The 12,318-nt window shown below is 58.3% G+C and overlaps 1 protein-coding gene across 1 annotated transcript; it reads right to left on the bottom strand.

Annotated features, from left to right (window-relative positions):
• Positions 1-246: 246 nt before the first annotated feature.
• Positions 247-1,814, bottom strand: IER5 (immediate early response 5). The gene has a single exon (XM_076338186.1). The coding sequence runs from the start codon at positions 1,726-1,728 to the stop codon at positions 976-978; it is 753 nt and encodes a 250-aa protein (XP_076194301.1). The 5' UTR covers positions 1,729-1,814; the 3' UTR covers positions 247-975.
• Positions 1,815-12,318: the final 10,504 nt, after the last annotated feature.

Raw genomic sequence — 12,318 nt, 5'->3', positions numbered from 1 at the left:
AGCTACAGCCAGAGGAGCAGCGGCAACACCTGGAAGATCCTGGGAAGGACTCCAGTCGCCCTGACAGAAGTTTCCTTTCTTCCCGGCTCCCAGAGGAGCTGGACTCCAACCCACCCCAAGCCTCTGGCGAGGCAGGGTGGATCCAGCCACAGACATGCAGCAACCACACCCTGGCTGCTGCCTGCCCAGCTCCCCGCGGCCCTCCTCCCTCCCCAGCCAAGTGGGGGCACAAACAGGGACTAGGTTTATACACTTGAAAATATTTAATACGTGTTGTACACGTAGAATTACATTTTATACAAAACAAGATACATCACTGAAGGAGAACACTGTACAAAAATCCCTACGGGAGCCCCAAGCCTTTATACAACAAAGACCAGGAGTTACCGAGCCTAACAAACAGGCTCAAGGACTTTCCATCAGAGCGTCTGTAAACTTCGTTTTTCTAAATAAACACTTTTAAAAAGCACCATGTCATAGTTCTTACCTAAACCTTTCCAAAATAGAGACTTTATTTAATAAACTTAATAGTTTCCAAGCTTAAAATATTACCCGGTGGGAGCGCCCCCGGTGTCGGCGGCAGCCGGGGAGCCTCCGCGGGGCGCCGGGGAGGGCGGCAGCCCGGCCGGGAAGGGGAATTCCGGGAGGGCAGGGCCGGGGGCGCCGCCAGGGCGGGTGCCGGCAGACGGGACCCGGGGTGCCGGCGGCGGGCGGGGAAGGGGGAAGTGCTGCTGCTGCCGCTGCCCCGCGGTCCCTCCCGTGCGGCGGGGCAGGGCGCCGGGACTCGCCGGCGCCAGAGCCCCGCGGCGCTGCCCGTGCAGTCCGCTGCGGCGGGGGCCCTCCACCGCCGGGCCGGCGGTGCGGGAGGAGGCGGAGGGGGGGGGGTGGGTCACCTCACGGTCCGGCTGCCCGTCCGTCGGCCGGGCCTCCCTCCCCACGGCGGAGGGTGAGTCTCTGCGGCCCGCGGCCGGCGCGTCAGAAGGCCACGATGGCCGTGCTCCAGGGGTTGAGGGTCCGCAGCACCGGCTCGTCGCAGCAAATCTGTCCCGGCTCGGCCGCCGCCTCGGCGGGCGTCGCCGCCGCCTCGCCGCCGTCAAGGGGCGCCCGCCGCCGGCCCTTGGGCTCCTTGCTGAGCAGTCCCGAGAAGCTGGAGCCGAAGATGCTGATGAGGCTGGCCACGTTGCCCGTCTCCATGTCCTCCTGCTCGCCTGGGGGCGGCGGCGGCGGCTCCTCCACCTCGCGGCGGGGCTTCTTCACCGGCGAGCCCGCCTGGCCCCGCTCGCCGGCGCTCCGCTTCCGGGGGCAGTGGGGCGGCGGGGGCGCCGCGGCCCCCGCGGCGGCGGGGGCGCAGTCCGCGCGGTTCGCCTCGCCGCCCGCCGCGCAGCAGCAGCTGCAGCCGCAGCAACAGCGCCGCGGCCGGGGGCCCTCGCAGTCCGCGCCGGGCAGCCGCGGGCCACCCCTACCCGCCTCGTCCTGCGGGGGCGGCGGCTCGCCGGCCGCCCAGGCGGTGGTGCGGGGCGACGGCTCCTCCTCGGGGGACCCGCAAGCTGCGGGGGGCGGCTCGGGCGGGCAGCCCGGCTCGCTCAGGTAGACCTGCCGGGCGCTGCGCAGCACCAGCGACACCAGGAGGTTCTTGTGGAGCTTGAGGCCGCCGCGCTGGCCCCGCGCGCTGTAGATCTTGCCCAGCGAGATGCTGACGATGCGGTGCGCCTCCAGCTTGAACTCCATGGGGAACAGGGGCGAGGGGGGCGCCGGGCCCGGGGGAGCGGGGGGCCGTGGGGAGCCGTGCTGTGCCGCGCCTGCCGCCCGCCCGCGCGCGCCGCCGACTGAGGCGAGCCCACGCGCCCGGCCGTTTTTTATACCGCCCCCGCCCCGGCCAATCAGGGCGCCCCGCCGGCCGCTCCAACCGCCGGCTGGCCCCCGCGCGCCCGCGCCGGCCAATGGCGAGGCAGGGGAGCGGGTTCGAACGCTCGCCCCGCGGAGAGGGCTCTTAAAGCGGCAACGCCAGCGCGCGGCTGCCGGTGGTCCCCTCCCGCCGGCAGCGGCCGGGGGACAGCAGGCAGGGCTACAGCAGCACCCGGGGCTCTGCAGCACCTCAGGTTTTGCAGCACCCCAGCTTCACTGCTCTCCTCATTGGCTTGATCAGACCGACAGGCAGCAGTAGGAATTTTGGCCAAAACAATTGAAACATTTCTGGGGGAAAAAAAAAAACAAAAACCAAGAAACCAAACCAAGAGCAGCCCCTGTTTTCTGCGGGTTAGAAGGGTTAGAAACGTTTCCCCCAGTTTCAGCACCGGTCTCTGGCGTCTGTGTTAGAGAAGGAACTGGTGTTGGTGTCGGCTGGAGGGGGAGGTGCACATTTCAGTACTTCAAGGAAAATCTGCCCTGAAGTTGAGCAGAAAGCCATCCCTGCCCAGCTGCCAGGTGGAGATCAGCTCCAGGGCTCCGGCAGTGAAGCTCACAGAAAGCCCAGGATAGAAAAGGAAGATCCACAACGGGGGCAGGAAGGGCTACAAGGGAGGATGGGGGAGGACAACAGGCCACCAGCATCTCCAAGGGTGATGGGGACCGCGGCAGCCTGGAGCACTTTTTTTGGGAACTGAAACCTCATTCAGCCGTAGCTGTGAAACCCGGTGGCAGGGCCAGCCTGGTGGCTGGGGGCCGCAGGGGACAACCCACCCCACCCCAGACACAGCTCCAGGGGCCAGGGAAGCCTCCAAGAAAGCTCAGGGGGTGTTCCAGGGCTTGGAGTGTCGACCCTCCTTCTTCCACCGAGGAGCAACTACCGTCTGCAAGGAGGCAAGAAGTGAAAGGGCCCAAAATTAAGGAAGTTCAACGTGCTGCCCCGGAATATGTTTCCATTCCCAGCTGACATACAACAACTCGCTTCCATCCCTTTTTGTCCAAGGGATTCGTCCGCAGACCCCCCCAAAAGGAGAGCCGCAGCCTGTCGCGATGCTTTATTGGCAGGATCTGCCACCACGTCCTGGCTTGCTGGAAGGACAAGAGGGTGGCTGGTCACAGCAGTAACAAAAAACAGGTGAAGATTCAGCGACATCAAGACATAGTTGACATAGCAGGAGCCTTCCCCCCAAAAAAACCCCACACTCGGACCAAAGGCATGTTTTCTTCCCGCTTGAGCGCAGCTGGAAAACCTCAAATGCCGCTCTTCGGATGTTGAACACAACGGCATGTCAACCTGGAGGCCGACATCTCAAAATGTCCACCTCCTCTTGCACAAACCTGCCACGCTCCATCTTAAATGACTAGACCAGAGCACGCTCAACCGCACAGCCGAAACACCAGCCAAAACAGCCGGTCCCGGCCTTCTCCCTGCCCGCACCGGGGCGAGCCTCTTGCAGCTGCAGAGGCTGGGGCTGTCCCCCCTCCACGCCCGGCGTGGGAGGCTGGAGGGACGCGAGCCCCAGTGGTGGGAACCGAGGGTTTCCAGACCCGCCGAACCTGCTCCCCGCGCCTCGGAGGGCTGGCAACACCCTGGCCTAAGCCCTCGGGTCAGTCTAACCAGCCAGGGCAGGTCTGGGCTCAGATGTTTGGGACTGCAGTCACGCCTCCTCGCCCGCAGCCGGCACGTCTGCCCGCCACCGCTGCCCCCACCATGGCACAGCATTCGGTTGTGCCCCTGCAAAATGGCTTGTGCATCACCAGGCGTGTTGCTCTGGGACTGCTGTTTGCAGGATCTGGGCACCTGCATCCTCAGCAGAGGTGATCCCGGTTAGAAGATAAAGCCAGGTTTGATACATCTCAGCTGGGTATATTCCCGACTCAGATGTGGATGAAGAGCAGCGGTGCAAAGCCACCCCGCCAGCTGGAAAAAGCCTAACGTGGGTGGAGGAGGCAGGGCACGAGAGCCCTGCTGAGTAAAGATGCCTAGATCCCAGCGGACCGACCTGTTCTGCCGCTCACCGCCTCACCCCGATGGCATGAGGCACCATTTCTCTCCAGTCGCCCTGTTTTGGCTACCTACCCTGCCTAGGACCGGGCGGGCTGGCAGCCTCTCCCCTACCCTGGCCAGGGATAAGCACGATGGGGACGGGTACCGAGTGGCCCCTCATCCCTATTAGTGCTCAGACAGGGGACTCTGAGAGCCGGCAGGGAAGAGCAGAGGTGCACGCTGTCAGACAGCAGAGCTACTACCCAGTACCACCGGTTCCACCCACCAACACCACGCCCGGTGTCAGGCACAACCATCCGCACGTGTTATTCCCAGGGCACCAAAGCCCTGCCCTGACACCTGCCCTGCTCCTGCCTGCACTTCATGCGCTTTGCAAAGAGATGGGGCAGTGGTTTGCTTTCCCAGGGGTGGCCGTGCAAGAGGAAGGCAGGAGGAGAGGACCTGCAGCAGCGCAGGCAGAGGCCGTCCCGGCAGCGCACAGGCAGCCCGTTTAAGCCAGGCAGTATTTTGGTGGCAGCCCTGCCTTTCCCTCCCAGGCTGATGTCATGCTTTAGTAAGTTTGAGGCAGAGTCACATGGCAGCTTCTGAGGTCAGCGCCTGGGGTGGCTTTGTTGTCTGTCTGCCTGCCTGCCTGCCTGCCCTGGGCTTCTGCCTGCACCCGGAGCTAGTCCCCGCTGGTGGGCGACCCTGCTGGGGTTCCCCTCCGAGCAGGGCATCTCCGTGATACCCACAGCTCGGCACAGCGTGGGAGCCGTCGCCTCGGTGAGGCCAGCATCCCGGACAGTCGGACGGACCTCATGTCCATCCATCTGCCCGCGGAAGGGGCATTGCCCCCCATCACTGGGGGGCCAGGGGGATATGGGAGAAGGAGGCGGAGGAAAGGGTGTGACGGGGTGCTCTAATCTCCGCATGTGATCTAACCAGGCTGGAAGGGGTTTGAGGAACAATTAACAATCTTCCAGCTCAGCTGCTGTTTCCCGAAATAGCTCTGGCAGGAGGAGGAGGGCGGACGGGCTGGCAGACAAAGGTGGCCTCTCCGCCAGCAAGCTGCAGCCGGCGGCGTGGCCGGCAAGCCGGCGGAGGAGGCAGCCCCGGAGGCCGAGCAGCGGGGAGCCCGTGGCCCCACCTGGAAAGGAAAACAATGCGAGATAAAAGCAGCTCGGGGCAGGAAGCAGCTTGTGGTACAAATAATAATTGCAGAGGGCTGTGCACACCACTGGGTGTTTCGGAGGCGTTTAAATCCGCCTTTGACGGCGGGCAGAGGAGGTCGGCGCCAGGAAGCTCGTCGGGGATTCGTGTGTCTGCATCTTGGCCAGGAGTCGCGTGGGCTGCTGGGGCTGCGTGCCGGCTGCCTGCATCCCCAGCTACGGCAGCAAAACCCTGGCTGGGGTTCTCCTGTCCCCCCCAGCCACAGCCCACGCAGCGGCAGCATGGCTGGGGGACGTACCGGCACGGCCATCTGGCGCGCAGCGCGGCCGCCCCGACCTGCGGTGGTGGGGCTGAGGATGTGGTTAGCAAGATCCTGTTTCGACAGCGGCGCCTGTCCCCGTCCCCACCCCCCTGCCAGCCCCTCGATGTCACCAAATGTGCGGCCCAGGCCCCAGGAGGAAGCCAGCTGCAGCAAAGAGGTGGAAAACCCTCTGGGTAGGATGGACAGTGAAATTAGGGTCTCCTCAAAGCACATGCTGAAGTCATCCATCACTTCTCTTGGCTGTCCCAGCACCACTGCATTGCATCGTCCCTTCTCTCTTTGATTCGGACCAGGACTCATGAGTTAGACCCTTCCCAGGAAGCAGACAGGAACGAAACAGCCAGACCTCCCTCACCACCAGTGGAGTTGGGGCAAAAGCCTTCACCCCAACAGCTGCCTGCAGCAAAAACAGAGCTTCAAGACAGCCAAAGCCCGGGGGAGATCCAGGCGCAGCCCCAGAGATTGCTGACAGAAGCAAAACAGGACAGGGAGGAACATTTCCAAATGCAGATTCATCCGCAGCCCCAGCCCGAGTTCATTTCTAGATGGGAGTAACAAACAACTGAATTGTGAGGGACCCACGCAGGGCTCAGGAGGAGGAGGAGGCTTGTTTGGGGTTGTTTGTTTTTCTTTTTCTTCAGAAAAATCGATGATTCGCATGGATCTGGTCTGGACCTGCCGCAATCAGGTATCGGTAACTGATCCCCCAGGGTTCCAACTGCTTTGGTTTATCCGTGCTTGGAGATAAGGTCAGAAGAACTGGGAAACATCCCAAAACACAGCCAAGAGCGGTAACGGCTAATCCCTGCCGAATGAAAACCAAACACAATGCGCAAGTGAAACAAATACAAACAAATCAATACAAACCTAAACCCGAAGGAGAGGAAGCAGCTCCCTCGGCTTCTGAGAGCGCTGAGACACCCGCCCCTGAAACCACAGCAGGGTGTGAGCTTGCAGCACAGCCACGTGCTAGAAAGCAAAGGGGTTTTGCAGGATTAAAAACCCCCTTTGCCGTCGGCAGAGATGATAGCGTAGATACTCCAGGCAGGCAGGACTCCCTCCTACACAACTTTTTTTTTTCACCAGTGACCTGGAATTCTCCCTTTTCCCCCTGCACAAATGATTTAAAATTTCCCTTTCCTTACTCTGAGCCGCGGGCTTGGGATTTCCCTCCCCTCCCCTGGAGACCCATGACCCAGACCCCCTGCCCATCAGAAATCCTGCTACTCCTTCAAGAGCCTCTCCAAACACAAAGAGAGGGGGGAAAATCCAACTCCTAGCTATCAGCTTCTTCAGGCAGCCATTTCCCTTGGAAAAATGTGGCCCCACATCTTTCAGTGTTTTATGGAACGGGTTTGGGTTTCCTGGGGAAAAAAATGCATTTATTTGTCCGGGGTTTCCTATCAGACAACCCTGCTATTGTAGTCCACCTTCCTGTATTTTTTTTTCCCTCTCTGATACGCCTGCAATGGGTCCTGTGCCATTTCCAAAGACGGAGGCTGCCTTGTGCCCAGGGGGAAAAGAAGCAGGACAGCCCTGGGATGCAGCCCAGCAGACAACCCTCCGGCTGCCCAGCAAAGCCCTTGCTTTTCGCTGGAGTGATTTGCTCCCCAGCAAACTCTTTGCTAAAGAAGAAGGCACCCTCGGTGGCGTTCACCTGCGGCCCAGCACGGGGTTAAACTTCTCAAATTAATCACGGAGCCAACCGAAGTCACAGTTCAGCAAACTGTGGGGTAGATCGCCTGCCCAAAGGAGTCTCAGCCTAATTATTTTTTTTTTCTCTCCCTGTATCTCAATGTCACCTTCCTTTTAGCTGGCGGGCAAATGATGACTGCAGCCCTCTGCACATCCCAGAGCGCAGATGTGTCCTCTGTACGACTGCTTCCCGCTTAGGCGTGATGGGGAGGTTGCACAATGATGCTTCCAAGTCATGGAGCCGTTATCCTAGGAGAGGCTGCCTGCTCTGCTCCCTGCTAACGAAAGGGGGGACCGGGGTCTTGGGACTTGCCAGCAGAGCACACCACACACACTGCTTATTAAAAGGCATGCCAGGAGGGAAGCTTCTGAGTCCCCAGTGCAGCAACCACTGGCCAGAGCAGCAAGGGCAGAGCAGATCCTCTCTGTGCCGAATTCCTCCTCCCACCATCAAGGGAAGTTGCAAAATAAAACGCCTGTGCCTGCCAGCAGGCGTTCACTCCTGCTCCTTCTGATCTGTGCCCCTTCCCTCTTGTAGGGACCCTCCTTTGGCCACCTCGTCCTTCACCTGGCTTGCGGGGCTGACTACATGATGGAGCCCAGAGCCCTGGCCAGGTCATCCATGGACATGGGGATAACGAGGAACGGTTACAGGGTAAAGCTGCTGGGGAAAAGTTCCTTCTAATTTCACCCACTTAAAAAAGTAACAAGGACTCTAGCAGTCCAGCACCTCGCTACTCATGTAATTTAATCTCTTTTTGGATCCAGGTAAGCTCTCAGCATCCCTGGCATCCTGTGGCAGGCCGTTCCAGAGGTTCACCCTGCAGAAAATAATGCCACCTTGCTCAATTTCATTTCCTGTTTTCATCTTCACTAAATAACCGATTGCGCATGCACTACGAAGAGAAAAATTAATTTTTTTCCAAAACAATCCTTTGTCCTGATTTTGGCTGGAATAGAGTTAATTTTCTTCCTAGTAGCTGGTACAGGGCTGTGTTTTAGATTTAGGATGAGAGTAATGTTGATAACACACCGATGTTTTAGTTGTTGCTAAGTAGTGCTTACACTAGTCAAGGACTTTTCAGCCTCTTACGCCCTGCCAGCGAGAAGCTGGGAGGGGGCACAGCCAGGACAGCTGACCCAAACTGGCCAAAGGGACATTCCATACCATGTGACGTCATCAGTGTATAAACCGGGGGGAGTTGGCCGGGGGGTGGTGACCGCTGCTCAGGAACCTGAGCATGGGCATCAGTTGGCGGGTGGTGAGCAACTGCATTGTGCATCACTTGCTTTGTATATTCTTTGATCATTATTATTATTATTATTATTATTATTATTATTATTATTATTATTATTTTCCCTTCCTTTTCTGTTCTATTAAACTGTCTTTATCTCAACCCACGAATTTTACTTTTTCTTCCCAATTCTCTCCCCCATCCCACTGGGGGGGTGGGGGGAGTGAGGGAACGGTTGTGTGGTGTTTAGCTGCCTGCTGGGTTAAACCACAACACCCTTATTCTGAACAGTCATCCCGCATCCTACCATGAATTACCACGTTGCATTTGCTCATTTATTCCATACTTGATTGTATTTTTACCATTTTTGTTCAGTTGCCCAGTCAGGAATTGCAGTCTCTGCTGCACACAGGCAGAGCACAGTGTAATGAACAGAGACTGTTACGAACCCACCCGAGGGCACAGCTACAGCATGAAACCAGCTCCCGTTAGGCAACAGAGAGCCCACAAGAGAGAGCAACAGGAGGAAAGCCATGACCACAGGAAAAGCTTCAGTCAGGCTTCACTCCTTCCCAGACAACTGCAAGCCCAAGGAAACCCGCTCCATCGGCTCTGTGGCACACAGAGCTACCTGTAACTCCGCTGCTTCACCTCCCCCTTTGCTGACCAGGCAGCCGCTGCCTCTGTGGCAACGCCATCGCACGGCTGAGGCCTCGTGTCACCTGCCCCCTTTGCGCTTCACAGTGAAGTCACCACAGATTTGTAAAAATGAGGCTCAGGAAACCTAGTTACAAATGCAGAAGGGCCACAGGTGGGTAGGATTTGATGTAAACCCTTGGGATTTGATGTAAACCCTCACTGCCCACCACAACACTGAATATTTAGCTACAGACTAGGGTTTTGTATCAAGTTATCACTGCCTTAATCCTCCTCTTACAACCACCATTGAAAATCTTCAACAACTTCCACTAAAAATGCAAACGAGGAGGAAAAACACCGAAGCATCTGAAACCCATTTGCTTTATCACTTCTTCCTTTAGCTGTAAAACCTTTTCGGGGGGGGGGGGGGGGGAAATCCCCTATACTTTTAGAAATCCAAATTAAAACCAATCCAGCTTTTCCCTGAGAGGAAAAGCCATCTCTTCCACACCAGATGCATATTGTTTGGACCAGGCTAGTATGGGATCACCACCCCCCCCCCATGCGTGTACACACATGCCACAAAAATTTTCCTGATAAAAGTTTCAGTGAGCCCAGTTCTTTCCTGCAGATGGTTGGGATTTTGACGAGTTGGCACTTTTCGGCACAGAAGTGTTTAATCAGATCTTTCCTGACCAGTTCTGCAGCTGTGCGCCATGCGCCGAGCACTCCCCTCCCAGGGAGGAATCGGTTAGCCAAGCCCACTGAAAAGCTACCGAAACACTCCCCGGTGCTTCCAAACCTAAAAATCAGAGCTTCCCACAAGAAACGGCAAAAATGCCCCCATTCTAAAAAATACATAGCAGTGCGGTTGGAGTGGCTTTCATGTGAAAATCTAAATCATTTACTACATCGCCTAAATTAATTTCCAGCATCAAAGAAAAGGCTGCCTTTTTTATTCCTGGAAAGTTTGCAACTTCCCTACATTTTGGTAGTGTCACCCTATTTTCAGCCCTCAACAGCTCTGCAAAGCTTTACACCTTTTTGCAAACGCATAAAACCCATTTTCTACGAAGTGAAGTGAATAAAGTGTTCATATAATTTATTAAAGGATTTCTGAATTTCCTAGCTAGTAAGTGACAGAGGCTATGAGAGCTTTTCCCTTTTTCATTCCCTTTTTCATTCCAAGGTTTCAGGGGATGCTTTGTGAGAGCAAGCCAAACTGCGCAGCCTCGGTGCACCAAAAGGAGAGCACTGCAAATTGCCCCCGATAGATTTGTTCAAACACTCATGAAAGTCTAACCCCAATAACCTTTGGTGCACTGCTCAGAACACACCATGTCTTTAAGCACCCTAACTACTACAACCAAATCCCTCGGAGGCTCCGAAAAGAGAACAACGAGGCTACAACATGCTCCAAGCTGCCAGCCGGCTGCTTCAGAGGGGTGTCCCTGCTGAGGGTGCGCGTTCCGACACACAAGTTATGGTGTCCTGCACTTTGCGGAACAACCTGCCACCTCTGAGCCCATTTGCGATACGTGAGTCGTTAAGGCACAGCGTATCAGGAAACGCTGTCCCTGCAGAGCGCAGCAGCACCCAAAGGAGAGCCAGTGTGGGTACCTGGTAGCTACCAAGTCTCTGCTGGGACACTGTTGGCAGGAGGAAACCAGAACTGCCGAGCAGCTCCAGCCCAACGCAAACTCTCCTTCCCCTGCTTGGAAACACACTGGTTTTCCTCCTTTATCCCAGCAAGAAGCCCAAAGCTGCCAGAGCAGGAGATGAGGGCTGCAGCACAGCGTGGGGAATGGCGGCAGTGGGGAAGGTGAGAGCTCTGAAGTGTGAAGCCCAGGTGGAAATCATGTGAGGATCGTGAGGTTTTGGGGACTACAAGGTCTTTGGGGTACAGGGACAGACGTAACTGGCCCAGCGTCTCCTCAGCACTCTTGTTTTTTTCTGGAGGGAACCCCCCATGCTCAGAACAAGCCCATTTGGCAGGGACCCCCCCAAAACCTGCCGGCGTGGGAAACAAACCATCCAAGGTGCAGCAAGGAAGGGCTGGCAAACACAAGCCCTAAAGCTGCCGCCTGTTGCACCACACCTGGCAAGCTGCGGCTTCCCAGGCATGGGGCTGGCTGGAGCAGGAGGTGGCTTTCCCACCCTGCAAACTGCCGAAACCGGTTTTACATGTGCCACAGCCTTCCCACCCCATACTCATGAGTAAAGCTGCTGCGACTGCAAAAGTGAGGTATCCAGTTCACATGCTGAGGAGGCATCTCTGCGAATGGTTTTTGTGCCTGTTCCCTCAGTGAACCAGCACTGCCTTTGCTAGGGATGATGCTGGACCACAGCCACATTCAGAAAGCACAGGCCGGGACATGCACTTTGGTCAAGAGGGCAAAGATTTGGGGGATTACTCCTGGCCAAGCCTCTGCAAAACCGACCATCGGGCCTGCCTGTCCCATGGGAATAACACAGGGACATCCCCCACGCAGAGTGCTACGGAGAGGGAGTTCAGCCATGTGTATATGGGAACATCCCGTAGCACTGCATGGGCACCCTTCCTCTCCTGCCAGGTTTTCTAAGCCCAGGACTATCTGTGCTTGCAGCTGAGACTACTAAGGAGCCCAGAGATTTAAGAGGGGGGTGTGAGGGAACAGGGGGTCCTCGCCCTGGGATGGACAAAAGCCAAAGGGCTGTTCTCGCCCTGCAGAAGGGAGGAGGAAGGAAGCCGTGCCTGTTCATTCCCGTGGCAGGAAGGGTAGCAGGAGCAGAGCAGACTGGCTGTCGCTCTCCCCTTCTTCCTCCCCCACCGGGCGGGAACACAGCATAATCGAGCCGCTCCTGCCAGACACCCTGGCAGGGACCATGGCCCGGCAGCCAGCACGCGGCGGCCGCCCCAGCCCCGCACAGGACGTGCCTGCTCAGCGCCGTGAAGCCGGCGGCGACGGGGTGAAAGGGACATTGTGCCTCCGAGCACTTAAGGGCTGCCCGGTGCCTAGCGGGCCGGAGGTTCCCCGGGCCTGGAAAAGCCCTCAGAAGAGCCGGGACGGTCCCGCTTCCCCGCAGCGCACCCCTCCTGGAGGCCGCTCCCCGCCCGGCAGCGGTCTGGGGGGCACCCGCCGCCCCCCGGCAGCCCCCGGGTACCGGCGGTCCCGCCGAGGCGGCGCCGCTCCTCAGGCAGCCGCCATGGCGGCGCGCAACTCAAGCGGCGAATGCGACGTCACCCGAGCCCGCCCCCACCGCCGGCGGTGTGCGCAGGCGCCCGGCACGCGGCGGCGAGGGCGGGGCGGAGCGAAGGGGCGGGGCGTGACGGCGGGGGGCGTGGCGGGCGGCGCGCGGCGGCCGGGGCGCGCGGCGGCGGCGGC

This window comes from Aptenodytes patagonicus, chromosome 5 (genome assembly GCF_965638725.1).
Source record: "Aptenodytes patagonicus chromosome 5, bAptPat1.pri.cur, whole genome shotgun sequence".
Lineage (NCBI taxonomy): Eukaryota > Metazoa > Chordata > Aves > Sphenisciformes > Spheniscidae > Aptenodytes > Aptenodytes patagonicus.
This window is presented reverse-complemented; position numbering and strand designations above follow the sequence as displayed.

Bases quoted from the DNA above. Each gene is read 5' to 3' on its own strand.
- IER5 (XM_076338186.1), bottom strand. From the start codon at position 1,728: ATGGAGTTCAAGCTGGAGGCGCACCGCATCGTCAGCATCTCGCTGGGC.